Source organism: Paramacrobiotus metropolitanus, unplaced genomic scaffold (assembly GCF_019649055.1).
Source record: "Paramacrobiotus metropolitanus isolate TYO unplaced genomic scaffold, Prichtersi_v1.0 Parri_scaffold0000020, whole genome shotgun sequence".
NCBI classification, from domain to species: Eukaryota; Metazoa; Tardigrada; class Eutardigrada; order Parachela; family Macrobiotidae; genus Paramacrobiotus; species Paramacrobiotus metropolitanus.
This window is the reverse complement of record NW_026570240.1, coordinates 799,347-819,592: the sequence shown is the minus strand read 5'-3', so window position 1 is coordinate 819,592 and position 20,246 is coordinate 799,347. Positions and strand designations below refer to the sequence as shown.

Here is a 20,246-nt window from a genome sequence, read left to right as displayed (position 1 = left end):
AGTGCGTAATGACCGATCCGCATCAGCATCAGCGGTGACGGTGTAAATAAAACCACGTGTTCTTTCTCACAAAGATCACATGCTCTTGCAAACGCGCCGAAACTTGCAGTCTGCTTGTCTCCTTGTTTTGGCTGGTCGCTTGTGGAACTGATCAGAATATTTTACTTTAGTCTTCTAAGTTAAGAGCAGTGGTGGATTAATGTATTTTTTCCATAGCGAATACTGGATCTGACTGTGACTTCAGATTGATTTTCCTGCGATCGTTAAACCGGGAACCATTCGCTCAGACGATCGGCTGTATGTCGTAAATGATCGTCAAGAGCCACAACTTCTAAAGGATGCCGGAACTTCCAGAAATTCATTATGCGTGCAAGTTGATCAACAAGATCGGCGCGGAAAAAAGATTCCGATCTCCCATTATAAAGTCTGGTGCGATCGTTTAGTAACTGTAAATCTGTAAATGTAATCCTTTCGCTGTATAGCGGTTAGGGATTGGGTACTGACACTGTAGGTGTCTATCTTTACAGTTTACATGTTGACGATGAAGTTGTAGACTTGTTAGCACCGGAATACCGTGTTTTAGAACTAGACTCTAGAGTTAGTTAAAGCTGACTTGTTACTTGTAGAAGTATACTCTGCCGGTGGTTTCGGTCTTTCGGACACAGTAGAAAAACCTTAATCGGACACCGGTTGAGCTGACAAGCAAATATGTGTTTCAGACGTCAGCAAAATGGAGAAAATCGAATGGGCCAAAGAGCATTTCACAGTTCGTGCGTTAAGTCGTGGAAAGGAACTACAAATGATCCTGGAGGAAGTCTCAGATAAGGCTGGATCGGCCCAGAACTCGGAATCGCTAAATGGTTCATCCAGTGAAACGAGCAACAGCAGTCTCATGTTGACGTTTGGGTTTGGGATGTCGGGGAAGTTTTCTTTTGATAGGTAAGTGAAAACGCTACGTGGGTTGAAAGTCGCAAACTAATAGTAAGTGTAAATTCGCCTTGTTATTATTTTGAATAACGCGTTTTTGTTGATGCTCGTGGTGTTATTATTTTGAATAACGCGTTTTTGTTGATGCTCGTGGTGCTTTGTGGTTGTACAGATGCGTATTATTTTCAGATTTGATGCGATTCCAAAGCACGCGCATCTGCAGTTCTTCACTGACGAAAACCCTTCCTATGTGCTGAGTTTCGTGGATTATCGACGCTTTGGAACTTGGCGTGTTGGGGATTTCGATTTCGCTCGAGTGAGGATGCGGTGCATTGTATAACAGTTAGTTTTATAATTGAAAATTGCCTGACATTTATAGTTTCATCAGTTCCTGATGTATTCTCGCTTATGTCACTGGCCAGCACTAGCAGTGATTATCGCAATTAGGAGAATTCTGATAGTTACTCTCGAAGAATTTCGCTTTGCTTTGCTGTTATTAGGGCCCAGACCCAGTGAAGGATTATAAAGATTTTCGACAGAACGTGCTTGGTAATCTTGATAAATCGGTTTTCAACAAAGCGATTTGCGAAGCTATTATGGAGCAGGTATTCATCAGCATGATTGAAAATTTGTTGCTTCGCGTGATTTATTATTTTTTTACTGGCAGAAATATTTCAACGGCATTGGAAATTACCTGCGGTAAGTACTGCATTGCAGTGACCTGCTTCTCATGCTTATTGTCGCCATCAGCTACATAATAATTGATATTGTAATAATGTGAGTTGCGGCTTATATATCCTTACTCCCTAAATAAACGCATAACCAGAATGAACGTTCTAGAGCGGAGATTTTGCACCGTGCTGAAGTGCCTCCATTTGTTGCGGCGCGAAGTGTTTTGGAGAAACTTGCTCCCAAGGATACAGTGGACGTTAATAACCCAGATTTATTGGATTACTGCAACTTGGTTCCGAAAGAAGTTTTCAATATCATGAAACCAGGCGAAGGATACAATCCTAAGTCTGATAAGGAAATTTACCGTCCGTTTAAGGGCTGGCTACGCTGCTACATGGTGGAAGGAATGACGAATCTGGTGGACCGACAGGGACGCACGATCTGGTTTGCCGGAAATCCCGGTCCAATGGTGCCTGCAAAAAATCAATCTAGACACGGAGCGCGAGGGAAACGTCGGCGATCACCATCGTCATCAGACGACGACAATAGTGAAGCTGGTTCGGTTAAAGAGAGGAAGGGTGTTAGCGAAGACAATAGTGAAGCGGAAGCTCTGCAGAGCCAACCGTCCGTTTCCCAGAAAATCAAACGTGAAGTGCCGCAAGTCACACCGGTTCGAAACGGAAAGCGTGGAGCTGGTGGCCATGCGACCTCAGCGAACGGGAATGGCTCTTCGTATTTTGTAAAAGTGGAATCTGACGGCGCTGCGGATACATTCGATATCAAGGCAACCGTGAAAGTTGCTGCGCGCTCAAAGAAAGGCAAAACAGCTCGACAGAAGGTGGAAGATCCGGAAATTTCTGAAAGGAAGCATTCTTTACAAATTAGAAAGCAAACAAAAGAAGCAGCGGAATCGGAAGGCGCCGATCCCATTAGTGGCGGAAAAACGGGAAAACGGGCTTCGAAAAAGGCAAAGGGGACGGAAAAGCGTGAAAAAGTGAAAAATGAACCGTTAATCGGAAGTGAGAAAGGAAATGTGCGACATTCTGCGCGACTTGTAGCGGTAAAGGATGAGCCTTAAGGAACTGGATGGGAAGCGGATGATGTTTTTTTTGCAAAGATGTGGAGAATTCGTTAATGTGGCTTTTTGCCCTGTGCGAAAATTCTGATGATTGTTATATTTCTTTCTAAAAAGTCACGTCGTAAATGAAATATGGTTGGTGACTGCTGTAGTTATGGTTGTGCATGGTTGATTGAACTTGATTCATAGTTATTGATCTTTGCGGACACTGATTCAGGCTTAAAATTGCACAATGATTTCTTCTGCTGATAGTTCTCCATTTAATCTACTTATCTGAGAATTGTGCATGCGGACTGTTTCAAAACAGATAAATTACGTGATAGATTCAGTTCTTTTTTGCTTACAACTTCCTACTGGAAAGATTTGGATCTGTTTAAATTAGAGCTCGAAACCTATCTATAATCTGCAAAAGTAGGCGTAGATGTATTCGAAACTTTACCGTTATCGCGGTGCAAGCGCTAGTCCCTACGGTACATATTTGAGCATGACAATTCACCTGTGCTGCAAAGTTTGTACAACATACATTTACTGTTAAGTGGATTTTGTATCTGTTCGTGCAATTTGCGTTATACTCGTAATTTTCCCCTTAACCATCTTCAAATAATCTCTTGCAATTTTATGAGACAGAATTTCTGGTAAGCCAGTTAATTTGTGTGCGACTGCATAGGATCGCCACTATTTTGTAGTTAATGTCATGTCAATTTTTACCTTTAATGTCTGAATTCAGCTGCAGATACAAACTCCTGTGCCGATCATGACCACCGTGAACGATCGCGCAGTATTAGACAGCATTTTTAATCCATATCTCCCCCTTGGTGAACATAACCTTCCTTGGACGACAGACAGCTCCACAGGTTAAAAAATATTTGAATAAGAGTTTAGCGCAATTACTTAATTACTTTGGTAAAATTAAGACTAAACGTTTTTTTGCACTGGAAAGAGCATAATTCAAATCTAAAGCTAATGGCGACAGTAAGTTATTACTCAGTATTACAGTAATAACTGCATAAGAGTAGGGCAGAAATAATCTAACCAAAATGAAATAGGTCAGATTTTCGTATATTACGCTACGTTTTTTTCTTAAGCGTCAGGCCGCAGCTTTGTTAATAACCAAAAAAGGGCTAGCATAGCTATCCGAGGCTTGCACAAAAATGTTTTGTATGAATTTCGCAGTGCATGTGCGTAATATCTGCTGACGTTGTATATGAATTATATAGTTTACGTTTAAACAGTTAGCGATGCACGAAATATACAGGTATGAAATGCATTTATTTGCACTCAACAAATTTAGTTCTCGTAAGTGCTGTAAACAGTTACCGCACCTACTGTATAATGTACACTTTAGAGTATTATGGCATACGAATGTTAAATCGCTGAAAAACTGCAGTAAAGTCTTTGCCGTGCCGGTTATCTTAATTGCCGGAAACGTTTGGTAAGACTGGTTAAGTAAAACACATACTTTACATTATTGTAATCCGTGTACTATGAAGATCATTTATTACGATACAACTAGCAAATTAAACAAAGCATAATTTTTTGATAGCTACAAGCAAAGATATGCAATTCCGAAAACAGATTTATTTCAGATAGCGCAACCACATGCGCGGACTCCGAGCTCCGTGACCCCGCTGCAGTCCAGCTGGAATTAGGTACCTTAGTGCTCCTACTGTATTGTTTTTATATTGGAACACTTAGTACACAGCAAGACTACATGTTCAATGCGTGCAAGTTTCTGCATGTGTGCTCAGATGCGGTGCAAGCTGCGGAAATAGGGAATCTGGAGGACGCTATTCGCATACTCACCGAATATGTTCGATTGTACCCAACCAGCGCTTCGGGATACAACAACCGAGCTCAGGCGTATCGCCTAAACGGCGACCTTCAGGGCAAGTACTTACAACACGTGAATTTGCAATTTTACAGACGTAGGCAGACAGTGAACTATACTCTATATACAGCCTCGCCAATCTGAATAAAGTAGGAAACTAAAACGCTGGGATAATTTATTATCTTTGTTATTTTAGAGGCGGAAAATGACTTAAATACTGCGATTAATTTGTGCCAAGATTGTGGCCCAGTCGGTAAACAAGCCTTTGCGCAACGTGCAATCGTGCGAGAATTGAAAGGAGACAAAGAAGGCGCTAAAAGCGATTTCAGTGCAGCGGCAGCACTGGGAAATACATTCGCCAAACAGCATCACCAGTCCAGTGAAAAGTCCGAGAAAAACGACTGTTAATTCTGCACCGAAACTAGAGCCGCCTTATAATTTAGAGTGATTCTGTACTGAGTGGTGTTTCGAAGTGCCGGCGAAACGCAGAACATGCTGATGAAACGCGCGAAACCTTCAGAAAGTGAAAATAGCTTTCTGAGCGCAATATCCGCATTTCGTTATTCCAAGAGCCCTTAATCAGCTGTGGTGGAATTACAGTATTCCGGTAATTTGTCGGAATAGTTCGGTACGTTAACCAGCTGAAATAATGTCAAATTATGGAAAAGACTAGGGAAACGGTGCGGTTCAGTTTGCTGGCTTTTTACTTTTCCTTACTCATTTCTCCAATTCTTCTTCGTAAAAAATAAACACTTTCGACTCCCATGGCCACTATATGCCTGATTATGAAAAAGGAAGAATGGAAACAATAAACACTTCCAAAAAATTGTAGCAAATGTACAAACCATGCAGCATGGAAAACAGAAAATGAGATCAATAAAAAACTGCTAACAAGATTGCGCCACAGCACACTCAGATTAGTGGCATTATGAGGCATTCACTGATGAACAATTCGTTGAACATTCCATAATGGTCCCGAAACCAATGAAGTAGGCAATCTCATGCTCCTTTGCTATTTCCCTGGTGATTCACCGCTTGATCGTATAAACTTAACATCCGTACGGCCTTTTGAGCGTCGTTATAGTCCATCAGTGCCTTGTGCGACATTTCCTGGATGGCATCTACAGTATCTCTAGGATACTTCAGTGCCAACAACTGCGGATCGGCATTTACAATTTCCTAGTGAAAACAACATGTTTGATTAAACTTCATTAATTATAGTAATATTGTAAAATATTAACACAAAAACTACCTCCAAATCGGTAGGACGTAAAAGAAGCCAAGGCAAGAGCTGCTTGTAGGCATTTCCGGTACACAACTGGTCTAATAAGTGAGACGCTCGGTTGTGGACGTTGCCAGAATCGACAGAATCCGCGCCGGAAGACCCAGAGGTGGATTCTGAAAAACAATACTATTAGGATTATCTATTACTCGAAACGCCTTCTTAGCACTGTTACAGATAAATTTCACAAGTAAACCTCAAACCGAAATTAAAAACTGCAATTTTCGGCGCATTAAAGTACCATTACTTAATATCGTACCGATTTAATATACTGTATTCACTGTGCTGTCTGTGCAAGAAACAGTAGTTTAAAAGCAAGTTTTTGGATATCAGTTTTAGTCCGGCCCGAGAACATCATAATATTTAGTGTTGCTTTACTTAGTAAAAGTAAATAGTAAACCTTACTTAGTAAGCGTTTTTTGTGTTTTACTAATTAAGTAAAACGTAAGTAGACTGCAAACAGAAAAGCAAATAGTAAGTAAAAAGTAAGAGCAGCCGAGTCGTGAAAAGTAAATAGTAAGTAATAGTAAGAGATACAGTATGGAGAAAGTTTATTTAGTAAATAGTTTTGTTTACTATTTGTCAGCAACAATGTAACAGTACCAAAACTCTGTCAAACTCAATTTTTTGTAAGATTTGACGTTTGGCAATACAGGTTTCTTTCTGCAGCGCTAAATTTTCGCTGCACTGCAGACGCTATTGAGCACTTGATGCGCGAGTTACGTGATGGTTAGATGGACTGTAATACCGTATCTAATATAATACTGTATCTACAAAGTAATACTCGTATAGTAAATGCATTCGCTTATTTATGAAATTTTGCTAATTTTATTCGCTATCGTGCTACCATGCATATTTTACATGTATGAGTCGGTTTGTCAAACACAGTAACTTTTAGCAAAACAAAATCGCTTCGACGGGAAAATGCACAGTCGAAGTACCAAATTTTCTGCGAACTGTTAAAATCGCAGTTCAAGTAATGATTTTTATATTAACCGATCTGTAAAAACAAAGATTGCAATATATTAAAATTTGTTGCGTACGCGGTTCATGCAAAAATCTAACAGGAATAGTAAATACTATTATTTTTACTAGTAATTACTAAGTAAGTAAAAAGTAAGTAAGACTGCGACGGAAAAGTAAAAAGTAAGTAATAGTAATACCGGAAGATTACAAAAAGTAAATAGTAAGTACATAGTAAAACCGGCGGCAGGAAAAAAGTAAAAAGTAAGTAAGCCGCTGGACCAATAGTAAATACAACACTGATAATATTCGGTGTGGTATTTTGCTGAACTTATCGTACACTCACGAAAAATTAACTATAAATATGACAATTAACCATGCATATTTTTACTTTCTTCTGTGTAATCGTAGTGTGTGGGAATTCTACTGTATTACCCTAAGAAACCATTACCAAGTACATCCACAGCTACTTTTTGTACACTGAACAAGATTACGAGGTAGTTGGGCACCTTGCAAGGTCCCCAACTCAGTCCAAATAGAAAAATGCAAATCTCCCAGCATCAGCGGTCACTGGTCAGCACTTAATACGGCATAAAAATCAACAACTACAACCACACTAAAATCTGTAGATTATGTTTTACTTACTGACATGGCTGCCGGGATCCATTTTCACTTATTATGTTTGCAACATACCGTGTACAAGGATAAAAACAAATAATCAGTTAAACCACAACACGATAAAGGCAATTTCTATATCCGCGATCTTCAGATCAAAGAAGGAGTAATCAATCACTGGAATAACTGGATGCTACAATTACCCCTGCTATTTACCACAGGAAAGTACTGGCTAGGCTGAATCAAAATGTTTTTGAAAAGAATACCGGCAATGTCAGAAGAATCAGGTTCCATTTTCATACACATCCTACGCAAATCCTAACATTTATAGGCAATAAAAATAGCGGTACCACCTAACAGCAAAATAGCGGTACCACTACTAAGATAATTATCGAACTGCAGCCTGGCTGTTTAAGAAAAATGAGACTAACGGTTAACTTCTGCTCGGGTACAGCCTTCCGACGCACATACACCAGTGATATTTTCATTTGCTCTACTATTTTGCAGTGTATCATGTTCCAGTAACGTAACCCGGATGACTAAATACATAATTCGGGAAAATGTGAATCGTCAACGCTCACATGATAGCTGCGTTTTACTGATTCTGCGTATCACCGAATGCGCCCGACTTTGACCTTGAAACGCGAAAGGTGCCTTAGGGATCGATGATGCAGCTATTCAGCACAGTACGCACGTTTGTTTATACGAGTATGGAGTGATGTCTTGTTGCATCGTTAGTTCATCCTGTACACGTACAACCCTTCCGAAAAAAACAGCTGTTGCAAACCGCAAAGTGGATTCGGTTATTTTGGCTAACACCGCAAAAGTGCTAATTATAAGCGTCTATAAGCCTGTTCGTAGCACTACTAAGAACTCCATCGGCGAAGTCAAACAGTGGATTATGCACGAGAAAACGCTATCACACATTAACAGTAAATGATTTTATTAAATGTATTTTTATTCTTCACTGCATCGCAGGACTGTTGTGCTGCATTAAAAATCCCAAACGAGAAGCCTCCTAAAACGAGGAGGTGCAATGACCGGTAATGCCAGTCATAATTACTTAAGAGGCAACATCAAACTGAAAACTGCTTATTTAGTCCTCCTGATATTTGTCAACTAACATTTTTTTTTATTTATCCAAAAACGAAATTCGCTTTTAACTTGAAAATCCTCTTCCTATGCATAGTGTAAAGTTGAATAACTTAATGTGTGCTTCACAAAAAAGCAGAATAACACCACTATAACAGAATCACTTATAACAGAATTTTAATTACCGCCGGATTTATTATTAAAGAGCTTGTAATTTATGTAATTTACATGATTACATAATTTATACAGTATTCATTTCCCAGCCGGAAATTGTAACCAAAACAAAAAGCGACTGATGGTTTTACAAATCTTGATGGAACTTTTCCTTTTTACTGCAGACATATTATTTATGAGTTAGCTCACGACGTAATTTCTTTCTCAAGAGGTTATTAACCTGACTTGGACTGTCCTCAAACCACAACACGACCGCGGCGTGCTCTTTCCAAGCCAATGAACTCCAGTCTGGCCTGATTATGAATTATCCGAGCAAGGCTGCAAGTGCTAGAAAACTTCACTGCCATACCTGCTGTACTGGCTTGAGTCCGTGGACAACTCGTATTACAGCACATGTTGTTGGGCCGCTCATAGAATATTCGAGGCATCCAGATTTCCTGATCTTTAAGGAAGATAAACGTCGAATGATCCGGGACTAACTGAAAATAATCTTCTTCGTCGATTTCTGTGCCGTCTTCTTCCAGAACTACACGGATTGGCTGATCAGCGTCGATGGCGAGTTTTCGTTTTCCTATTACAAGGATGAAAATTTGGCACCAGGAAGGAAGTGGTTAGAAAGCGCTTTTGGAAAGAAACAGCAAATTTTAATCTGGTACTTCAAAGTGATACACAAATAACAAACTGCAACACGAGACTGCAAGCTGCAAAATAGCCATGCACAACAGTAATAAGACGAAACAGCCCTGTTATAACTGAGATCCCTGTATCTGTAAGTGCTTCCGGAGAGCAGGAGAATACAGGGAACATGCAGACTGCTACATGGTAACATGTTGGATACGTTGCAAAAAATACTTAATTTAGCGTAGAAGAACTGCCAACAGGCGTCGAACGTCGATCAAAAGACCAACAACTAACAAGCAAGCTTGAATCCATCATATTATAATTTTGTTTGTCACAACATCTGCAACCTTAGTACCTTACCTTCAATTTTCAGTGTGTCAAGATTCGAAACAACACAACTTTTTTTCATCGTCCTCTTGAAATCCCAAATTTTGCAAGGTTTGGACATTGCACCGTTGTAGTCCCGTTCCAGGGCATCCATTTTTCGATTAAATACCGAATATGTTATAAGAAGTTGTGACACATTATTTAACTAGTAAACAGGTAACAGCGCAAAATCTAAGAACAAAATGATCGTCAATAGAAGTACAGCAATTTTGCGCAGATACATAAGTTTAGAGACAGAAAAACAGTGCAGTACGCACTGTCTACGCGTCTGTGTGCGAAACCATGCGGATGACCACCATGCAACGTGTCACTGTCCGCTCGCAAATACCGTATATGTGTTCATTCTGTCCGGACGTTCTGTGTTGTCGACGGTCGCGACAGCCTCGACCATGTAGAATCTATGACCCCTTCGGGGCGGGGTTTAATTGCACAGCAGCATTGTAAGAACTACAGTATCAATTTTTGTAGTCAAGTGAGTGCACTGTACGACAGTACCTTGTTGTACCGGTTCAAATTCCAGTATCCATGGTCCAGATTTGTTTTTATATTTTGTGTTTTCGCGCACATCTAGCGGATTTGTATAGACAAGTGTTCTGAACAAAAAAATAATTGAAATATAAAGACATTTTGTTGTGGATTTTTCGTATCATTTGGTATGCATACCGGAAGAGTACAGTACCGAAAATCAGACAAACACAGAGGTTTTCTCGGCGAGCAACTGGTAATAATAAGTATAGACTTTATGGTTCTCTGTCATTTATTTGGTATAACTTATCTATTGTATATATGTACTATTCTGTTCTGTTTATTGATATATAATTATCAATGATATATAAATTATGTTTTATTGATATATATAAATTGATATACTTTGTATAAATGTAGTTTGCATGACTAATGTGCATACGTTTACATACCACAATCAGTTGTCACTGATTTTGTAGCTCGGGCTGTTACAGAACGATACTCTGTAGTAAGTAACGCTACCTCAAACTAACTGAATATAAGACTGAAAAGATTATGTATTAATGTTAAAATTTACGTACAGTAGCATGATTGCGCAGTAACGCGAATTACAAGAAATATCTGTCTCGTATACATTACAAGTCGCCGCTGTCTCGTATACATCATCAAACTTCTGTTTTCTAGTACTTAGTTTGTACTTTCACGTGATACTTATTAAAGGTCCATCACACGTAAGAAATATCTACTTGCGCGAAGTAGTAACGTTTCTTTATATCTGAATATTCAGTCATTCTTATGGCTATCTGTGCTAATGTTTTTTAGGCGGTCCTTGTAGGCGCCCTTTAACTTAGTGACCTCGGCTTCCACAAGGCTGCAATAAGTCGTCAACCTGTTTAGAGGACCCTGTTCAGTGAACAGGGTCCTCCAATCGGGATGACCTTTCAACTCATAATGACCAATTTCTGTTGCAGCTACTATCCACTGCTAGCACACAGTTTAGGCAGTTTAACCTTTCAAAACAGGAAGTTGAAATTATTTACTTAGTGACTATCAAGCTAGTCGAAAATGACCTATTCTGAAAATTTTCGTTTCCGATGGTCAATTTGGATGTTTTGAAACGATTTCTGAAGGCGATCAGTATTCAGTGCAGGCAAGTATTTCTGCATGGATTTTTATTCGCTTTTTCCTGCCTAAAAGTCGGTGAAGCTTTTTGTTAGCTCATCTTGAGGTTGTTCTTTTAACGTGCAACGGCATCTGGGAAACTGTTTTGAAACAAATCTGCCTTTAAAACAAATTGCATGTGGCGCAGTTTCCAAGCATGTTGAATTCGACGGGTCGTTACTGGATAGAAGTTTTTAATTTATTTTTTGGTTGTCTTATCCAAAGTTTACGGGGTTTTGGATCGTAAAATATACTGTAGATTTGTTCCTTAATATCCTCCATCACGTGCCATCCATTTTTTAAAATTACATGTTTGAAAAAGTGCTGGTCGTAGCGCGCGCCACCCAAAGGAAATGGACAACATAACATCGCAAATCTTGCCCACGATACATACTCTACCCTACTCGTAGTATCTGAGGCTAAAAATGCAAAACTGCATTTCCATATTAAAAGAAAAAATACTATTAAAAAACTATTTCAACGAAATTATCATTATGAATTATTACTTATGTAAATTGCCACCGAGCATGTATCTAGATGAAAGTATTTAAGTAACGAAGTACTGTATTATTATAATTTAATCGTAAATAGTGAATGTTAACCGGTTGACTCAATTGACTCATTAACACGGCAAAAAGGCACACACTATACCGGCATCAACAAATCAAAGCTTCCAATAAACAGTTTCGGATAGTGAAATGGTTTCAACCTGAAGATTTACTACTTCTGGAGTATGTAGCTATGCAGTACAAAAAAAATGTTACCCACTGTACGACTAGCTTGATCAAATCCAGTCAAGAGTAATAAGTCTATAGCTAGTACTGTTATTGCTTTGTTGGCGTTTGTAAACCATATAGACATAAAAAAAACTGGAAAATATCTTCTCCAAAGCTTTGACTATGAATCCATGGATAAACCATCCACTCAAACCATTTTACTAATGATAAATGTGCAGGTTTCGTAATATCTACTAACGGCTGGGGTATATATACTCGTACAAGTGCGAATTAAGGCACAATTTTACATAAGACTAGCATCGATATCTTCTTCGGTTAGCTCTTGTTCGATCTGAAGCAAGGTCGCGCCATCGTCGCTTATCTGCAAAACAAAAGGGATTTGTCAGTTAAGGTTTTTTGTTTTTGTTATCCTCGGAAATGTCCTGTGATAGTCCATAGCTTCGTTAAGACGTTTAAAAATTAAGTACTCAAACTTAACGATAATTTTACTTATCTTTTAAATTTGTTTGGATGTAAACTAATATATGCGCCACATACAGTACTTAATCTCATCTTGCAACTACGCACACAAACGCATGGCTCTACAGAGTTACTGTAGGTAGAAAATTATATTATTATGTAATTATTGCGGTAGTTAGTACTAGTTACTGCGGTAGAACATTATATTATTCATCCCTATCCCTATAGCGCAATCGTTTTGACGCAAAACCGTCCAGATAGTCAGTTTACCATGTAACGAATGCATTGTCAACAAAATAATCAGTGAAAATCAATGACTAACTGGCATGTTTTGTCTAAACCGTAACAGATAGTGACCTTAATGAGTACTCCTTGACTGCACCAGAAAAAATCGCATTAGATGCCGTAACGCCTTTCCAAAAGATGCGCCAGTTGCATAATAAAGTTACGCTCAAAGCGTTCATTTCCAGGCCATTGAGAAGAATGGTTTGATGTTTAAAGGCCAGAGAACTTTTAGCCACTTGGGAAAAAATAATCGTCTATATCTTCCGAAAAAGGTAATGTACGACGTAAGTATGCTTATTTCCGGCTACATTTAAAAACATTTTATGGCGATGTGGAGAATGTTCTAATGAATATTTACTGTTTTATAATTCCATTTATATAGAGTTTGTATACTAAAACGAAATTGTACGTGTTCTTTGTTCTACATATCAAGTACTTATTCTTAGTTCTGTGATGCGTAAGTACATTAGACTTAATTTTCCGCGCGGCCCTTGTAACTTACACTCACTCCTCCATATGTTTTTGCACTGGACGCTTTCTTGTTAACAGAAATCAGGATTATTATGCCAATAACAGTTCCAAGTCCCAGAAGAGCAAATGTCGAAAGTAATACGATTATCAGAACTGCTTGGGGGTTTTTTTCGTATGTATCAGCAAGATTGATATCGTCTATAAAACAAATAAAACACCCCTGCTACACGGCAACCCAACGTCGGTCTGCTGCTACTAGTACAAGTATATTTTGTAAGGTAGCGGTATACTCACCTTTTTGGCTAATTTGGCCTGCAACCAATTTGCTCTTGTCGAAATTTTTCTCCATTACATGATTGACCGCTGATCCAAGTTCTTTAATATCAGCCATTTCTTCCGCTACAACAGCCTTTAATTTATCAAATTCATTTCGTAGATGCAGTTCTTCCTGCATGAGCTCCAGATCGATATTCTCCTGATCCGTTAAATCGTGATTGTCGTTGCGCATTTCAGCAATCTGTTTTTGCATCAAATACAGCTTCACGTTGCGCTGGCTTTGTGGCTCGTTGTCATGAAATGCCAAACAGCTACGGAAATATTCCCAGGTATGCGGTCTTCGGATTGTCTCACACGACTCACAGGACGTGTCGGATAAAACGCTGCACTTCCGGTCGATAAATAACAATGGCCCGCATAATGAGCACGGTTGACACTTATTCATGTGCAAATAGGATGAAGAAAATGATCGACCAGCTTCACAAGGCTCACACACGGTATCTGTCACGAGAAAACATCCATAAAGCCAATGCGACTGAACTTACCAGTTAGACGCATTTATATTTAATGGAGAGGATACTGCATGGATTTGCCCATATGAAATGTTTATTTTTACATAAAGTTTTCCAATCTTTTTCCTTTATACTGCAACTGTTGCATAAATAAGTAGCTGTTCAATGCCTTTACATGTGCTTCTAAATCCCAATAATAACTAAATTTAATCTGTAAAAAGCGGAAATTCATATAAGTACTAACTTCGAATTAGCTAGACCTATCGCACTGTAAAAACTATAAAGAAAATCCTGTTTTCGTTAGCTTAATCAGCCTACCGTGGGTGCTGTTGCAGAACGATTTCAACCCATGTCCAGCTGTACACGCCGAACAGACATGGTCATGGTGCATGGGATGTGCTCCGAAATTGAAGGCGACAATAACCTGAAAAAGTACCACAGACATTTAATAAAGAATTTTCAATTTCAAATTAACAACAACTTATTTTTAATATTCTGTTATTTAAACGCTAGCAAAATTTTAAATAAGGTTTAAGCCCACTCTTACACTTGATAAGCTTACGTCCATTATTGTGAACATGTTGTTATACCGTTATACCGTGAACATGTTGTTCCCAGCATCGATGTACCAGCACGTTTTGACAACAGAAACGACTGTGTTGGGGATACCCTTATGTAAAAATCATTAATACAAATGTTCTATCTATTGACACATGCAAATTGTATTATCCATATATCGAACAACTTGTTCGCGCAGCGGCTTATTACCGCGCTCTCTATTGATTTTGCTGGGTTAACCGAAATCCAATCCTGTATTAAGCAAAGAATTCAGGTACGCATACAAATTTATCAGAATGAGTTAGATAAATAAGTATTTAAAAATTACAAAAATTCTCAAAAATTCCTACGAAGAATTAGTCGTTTCGTACATTCTGGCGGATTACAAGAACTACCTAATAGGCTAATACATTTTTTGCCAGCCGTGCTAACACATTTTTTGCCTACATTTTTTGCCAGCCGTTTAAAGATTTGGTTTAATGTACTCGAGTATACTTGAAGTACGTATAGCAGATAATCTTCTGTTCGCTGCCGAAAATCGCTGTGTGTTGCAATTTTAGACGAAGTCCAGTCATTTTGTAATACTGAATGCACGAGTAATCTTTGTAACAAGCAAATAAAAAAACAGCCCTTTTGTAAATGATGAGATCAATAAGTGATATTATGTGCGAACTTCAAGAAAGATTAATTCCCTACGGGATGCCATAAGATGCCACTCGAGTGACACCCACTTTCCCAAATGCTAAATCCTTGTTCCTTTACGAATTAACGTACCGTGAAGTATAATAAAGAAAGAACATGCCCCAATGCAAAAGTTATCTAGAAATCGATCACTCTTTCTGTTTGCCTTACTTCAATATAACGCTCATGAGTTTAAAATTGCTCATCCTTCGTCCATACCATTATTGACATTTTACCTACTTACATCAGTTATCACAAGAAAGGTCAGGAACAAGGCGCCTCCAAGCCATGTGCATATGCCGTAAGACATTGTTGGTTATCCCTCCGTTGGAATTGAATAAGTTTGTGTGATTTGGTACCCGAAAGTGGGCAAAGCTATGAAAAACAATAAAAAATATTTTTAATTAAACCCGCCGAATCGTCGGTGTAGCTATCCACAACTAAACAATTTGTCAGTCCTAATAACAATAAGCTAAAAATAAAATCAGTGTGTGCAACTGGTGCGCGTTATGCGCTTGCATTAGGGTGTGCATTATTAATGCACACCCTAATGCAACGAATTCAAATTATATAGAAGCATGTATTTTGTACAACAGGACCTAAATAAGCATGGCACTAACGTAGGAGTAGTTCAGTATCACATAATTACCGTAACTTACAATTCGCGATCGGCCGGTATTGTGAAGTCGATTTGAAGACAAACGTTTGAATACTTAATTTAATCAGGGAGTTCTTTCATGAATGTAGACCTGCTGCTTTAAATATACCATGGCTGAGGTAACAGGACGAACAATCTGTCACATTGGGATCTTCATAAATGGACTTCCCGTGGAGTGAAATCTACATACTTTGCCATTTTATTAAATGTTCACTGCATCGGCTAGTGCTACTTACGCTGGGAATTCGATAATAAATTTGTTTGTCGACGTACACAACATGCAGTTTTAAGGGATGTGCTTGCAGTAGCCGTCTCAAACATTAAGCGAAGAATTGAACTAAAAGAATCGAAAACCGAAGAACTGAAAAATTAGCGTCACAGATGCAAATATTACGTGAAAAGCGGTATCAATCAATCTTTACTGGCGAAAAGACGAATACAGCTATGGCGAATACGGAATACTGGGGCAATACAAACTCACATGATATTAAAGAAGATAGGCTGGAAAATATGGATTTGTCTTTTGTACTGGCTGGACATGTTAAGACCGCTTCAATAGGTTTCACCGTAACCGGATGATTACGATGCTGGTGTGTGGTGTACCATTAACAGGACGGCATACTGGTGCACAGGAATTAATGGACCCAAGTGGGAAATTAGACGCGGTCGATCATTCAAAAAAATGACTCTTGAGAATTTCTCTGGGGATGTCACCTTTTCCGGCAAGACCATCCATCATGACTGTATGTCTGAGCAACATATATACACGTACAGCTATTATCCAAGACAAAGCCATGGATATCTCGGTGCATTCCTGATTCAAATTCAAAAACAGAACTGGTGCCGTACAATATCAAATTTCATCTCAAACCTTTGCAAAACCGGTAAACGGTCGCATAACTCGGCAAGCCATGCGGTCATCAAGCCCCTTGAGGGAGTACAGCGCTACAGTCATACTACGTAAATGTAAATATGCTGCAAGCCTGCAACCAACAAATATTGTGGAATTGTGCGATCAACTTTGCAAATTGATGCGGCAATTAAGTCAAATTCTGCAAAATTAAATACTAGCTGTTTTGGAAATTATATACTTATACAATATGCTGCTGCACAAGGTAACAAAATCAGCAAAATTTACGCAGCTGACGCTGGCGCCTGATTGTGGAGCTATGCACACACAAAAAACCGATACCTAAATGCAAGTTCATGAAGCTGATTTGTCAGTCTTTAAATTGGGAAGAGTTTTCACCGCAGACTGATTCCCAGCGATCTGATCACAGCTTCACAGGGAATGCCGGCAATAGCTCTTTATTTTGTACGGCAGGAGTCGACATCCGTATCAGTCGACATTTAATAGTCGAAGACGACGTTGAGTATAAAAATTCACTGAAGGACTGAAATGACGGTGCGATAACGATATGGCTCTACAGCGGGACAAAGAAATGTCAACACGCTGGATATTTGCATATTTGGATAATACTGCTGCAGCCGCTTTTCTAAAGAATAAGCCAAACACGCTTGGACTACCACCGATCCCTTCCACATTACATTTCTTCTGCGTCCAAACCCTGCCCAAATTCTGAAGTAACAAAACGTAGTGAGTCCGCACGCCGATTTTGAATCTACTCGTATACTGCATACTTATTTCGTGCATAGTATAATTCACTACCATCTTATCACGAAAGCACTGATACTGGTTTGACGCAATATTAAATACTTTGGTAATTTTCGAAAATACTGGTCTTCTTGAACAGTCTATTATAAATTACTGAATCTGAATCAAACTGAAATAGGCAGCAGGCACCGAAGATTGATTTCTCAAAGAGATTTTGTATCGCCTGGCTTCATAGAGCAAAGATTAACTTTTTCTTCTTGTACAACATGTGTTAAATATTACGATTTTTCAAACCACACCCTACGTAAACACGAGATAGGTTGTGTATTCTGTATACGAATCATTCTGAATCCAATAAAATTGTTAACTATAATAATACCAAATTATTTATTTATAAAAAAATCTAACGGTTCTTCACGAGTACGTATACGTTATAATTAATTTAAGTTGAACTCAGCACACCCACCGGTTCATTGTTACAGTAGTTTTTGTGTTCATTGTTCTAAACACACGAAACTTTCTCAATAAATCAGACTTAAAGTACCTTTGCAGGTGCGAAAAATTATTTTTTGTGTAGACCAATGCGAGAAAATTGTGAGGCGGCTATATATGCCCTCTTCAAAGTCATATACTGTATGTATAAGTATGCAGTAGCAAAAGCGTTTCCAATGCAAAAAACGCCCAGGTACGTATTAAAAAGGACAATCGCAAAGGAGCGATTTCGGTCTTTTGCCTGAAAACATAAATTATGTTAAAAATTTTACCTGCTTAACGTACAGATCTCATAATGTCATTATTAAATGTATATGGGCCGTTTGCCCCGGAAGCGATTAAAACTGCCATAAATTTGGAGTTTTCAAGTTGATCGTAAATACTAAATACTTTGTACAGCAAAACGCTGTTTGCACTTTGCATATATATTGTACGGCAGGTCAAGTTAAAAAACTGGCTTCCGCGGCTTACTCGTAGGTCAAGGATTGGTCGTAGAATTAAATGTACAAAAGCGTTGGTTATATTATTATACTATATATACATCAAAATGTATACTATCAAAATGTACAAAAATCAGATGTACATCAAAATTGTACATACAAAAACGTTGGTATTGTTGAAAACTTTATAGGTTATAATGGCTTGATTTAATAATTTCGTGAATCCTTTAACCAAATTCAGAAAGTTTTCGCACTTCGTAATCGCTATTAAAATTAAGGCCGCTAATAAAGTTAGCAGCTGTCCGGTAAGCTACGGAAACTATCGACAAACCGTCGATTTTATTATTGGGAAGAACCTTGATTTTTGTCGGAAAGTCGAAGCTACAAACACAATTTGTGTTTGAAGCATTACTTGAATAATTTACTTGAATAATACATTACTTGTATAATTTATTTTATTCTAGCTCGGAGTGTTTTGACCAGCTAAGGCCAAGGCTTTGGCTATGGCTATGGCCAAGGTGGATAAGGGATAAACCCTGGTGATGTTAGTCAATGTGGCAAAATTCAGTACTTTTTTCCGCGAGCCTTTTCCGCTTAGAGTAGTGAACTTTTTGCGGAAATCGGGTGCATATCACGGCCTGACGAGTCCAAGATGCACCGACATCGAAGTAAAAAAACACACCAAAATTTAATGGTGTATTGTGTCGAAGTGTACGTACTACAAGAAAGAATGCATGCTTACTATTTGGTTTAATAAGTAACGACAACTGTTTTGAAAGTACGTAATTTTTTCTGTTACGAGCGCAGTTGTCACAAGGTCGGAGTTTTTAGCTACGGGCTCATCCCGAGCCTCGCAGCGATAGTATACGCCAGTACCCGGTCCATGCGTCTGAAGTCCCAACTTAGTGTTCCGTTTTTTCATTCCTAACAACAAGCCTAACACAGATCGCGCAGATCTGTAGATGTGAAGCCCATCCGATTTCCCTCTGGTCCAGCCGAATTGGCGATCACCGCAGTCCATTCAACTGCTTGGCTCCCAAGAATCCCACTCAACAGAAAGCAAAGTTTTGCGATGAGATATATAAGAAAGGTCACTTTAACAGCGTCAAACTTACTCGCTCCCTTTGTCAGCTTTCGCCCTTACGGTTACACTGATTCTGCAAGAGAATGCAGTTCGTTTTGTTCTCCCCAATTTTAGTAAATGTCCTTCCATCGAATTCCGATACATAGAGCAAATAATAACTATACAGAGTAAAGCTCGATGAATCCAAAAAATAGTCACACACAAAATTCTTACTGTTCCGATTCGCCCGAAGTCCGAAACCGCCCGCCAAACTCCAACACCGCCGAAAGTTATTTTCTGTTATAATCTTTGTCGTTCCCAGTTTACTTATATCGTATTTGTAGCTTAACCTAAATTATCAATTTATAACATATGTATCGTCTTGCATATAGAAGTACACGCGCACACGAGCATATAGGACGTAATCTGAGCTGAGCGACAACAAGTTAAGCAAGAGCAATTCGTTGGACGTTTTGAGAATTATAATTTCTACCTGACCCTTTTCCGGCAAATGGTGAGGCTGCCGGTTTAAAATTCGACAAATGTACTAGTATTATGCGTTTGCGTAAATTTGTATTGTATTGTGCGACCGCTATAAAGTTATACCGTGGTTGTAGCCAGTTGTGTTTCGTTAGTTTCCCTTTTTCGGTGTGTTCGCTGCGGCTCCGACGTTCACCGAGGTGCGATCGATGCAAAAGGCAGCGAGAGTGGACCGGGGGGACGGAAAAAAAAGC

At 38.9% G+C, this 20,246-nt stretch overlaps 4 protein-coding genes across 12 annotated transcripts; 2 read left to right on the top strand and 2 right to left on the bottom strand.

Annotated features, from left to right (window-relative positions):
• Positions 1 to 74: 74 nt before the first annotated feature.
• On the top strand, positions 75 to 2,913 carry LOC129586171 (endonuclease 8-like 1). 2 transcript variants are annotated; one of them, XM_055479224.1, is made up of 6 exons: positions 75 to 448; positions 720 to 939; positions 1,117 to 1,243; positions 1,428 to 1,532; positions 1,595 to 1,626; positions 1,768 to 2,913. In XM_055479224.1, the coding sequence occupies exons 2-6, from the start codon at positions 731 to 733 to the stop codon at positions 2,675 to 2,677; spliced, it is 1,383 nt and encodes a 460-aa protein (XP_055335199.1). In that variant the 5' UTR covers positions 75 to 448; positions 720 to 730; the 3' UTR covers positions 2,678 to 2,913. The 2 variants fall into 2 exon arrangements, with proteins under 2 accessions (XP_055335199.1, XP_055335198.1); XM_055479223.1 differs by having other exon boundaries at positions 76 to 429.
• Positions 2,914 to 3,113: 200 nt separating this feature from the next.
• On the top strand, positions 3,114 to 4,913 carry LOC129586351 (tetratricopeptide repeat protein 36-like). Its single transcript, XM_055479534.1, has 5 exons — positions 3,114 to 3,312; positions 3,405 to 3,531; positions 4,264 to 4,326; positions 4,426 to 4,563; positions 4,702 to 4,913. The coding sequence occupies exons 2-5, from the start codon at positions 3,432 to 3,434 to the stop codon at positions 4,911 to 4,913; spliced, it is 513 nt and encodes a 170-aa protein (XP_055335509.1). The 5' UTR covers positions 3,114 to 3,312; positions 3,405 to 3,431.
• Positions 4,914 to 5,191: 278 nt separating this feature from the next.
• LOC129586214 (DNA fragmentation factor subunit alpha-like) lies at positions 5,192 to 9,959 on the bottom strand. Its single transcript, XM_055479290.1, has 4 exons — positions 9,613 to 9,959; positions 8,981 to 9,202; positions 5,758 to 5,903; positions 5,192 to 5,684 (listed from the first exon to the last, which is right to left on the bottom strand). Exons 1-4 carry the CDS (start codon positions 9,731 to 9,733, stop codon positions 5,505 to 5,507), a joined length of 669 nt encoding a protein of 222 aa, XP_055335265.1. The 5' UTR covers positions 9,734 to 9,959; the 3' UTR covers positions 5,192 to 5,504.
• A 2,063-nt stretch (positions 9,960 to 12,022) lies between these two features.
• On the bottom strand, positions 12,023 to 20,141 carry LOC129586273 (uncharacterized). Of its 8 annotated transcripts, XM_055479391.1 has the most exons (9): positions 19,326 to 19,444; positions 17,095 to 17,326; positions 16,384 to 16,885; positions 15,904 to 16,084; positions 15,489 to 15,619; positions 14,324 to 14,429; positions 13,512 to 13,994; positions 13,249 to 13,415; positions 12,023 to 12,363 (listed from the first exon to the last, which is right to left on the bottom strand). In XM_055479391.1, exons 5-9 carry the CDS (start codon positions 15,552 to 15,554, stop codon positions 12,286 to 12,288), a joined length of 900 nt encoding a protein of 299 aa, XP_055335366.1. In that variant the 5' UTR covers positions 15,555 to 15,619; positions 15,904 to 16,084; positions 16,384 to 16,885; positions 17,095 to 17,326; positions 19,326 to 19,444; the 3' UTR covers positions 12,023 to 12,285. The 8 variants fall into 8 exon arrangements, with proteins under 8 accessions (XP_055335366.1, XP_055335370.1, XP_055335365.1 ...); XM_055479395.1 differs by lacking the exons at positions 17,095 to 17,326; positions 19,326 to 19,444 and adding an exon at positions 20,119 to 20,141 and having other exon boundaries at positions 16,384 to 16,716; XM_055479390.1 differs by lacking the exon at positions 19,326 to 19,444 and adding an exon at positions 16,139 to 16,239 and having other exon boundaries at positions 16,384 to 17,152.
• Between the last annotated feature and the right edge of the window lie 105 nt (positions 20,142 to 20,246).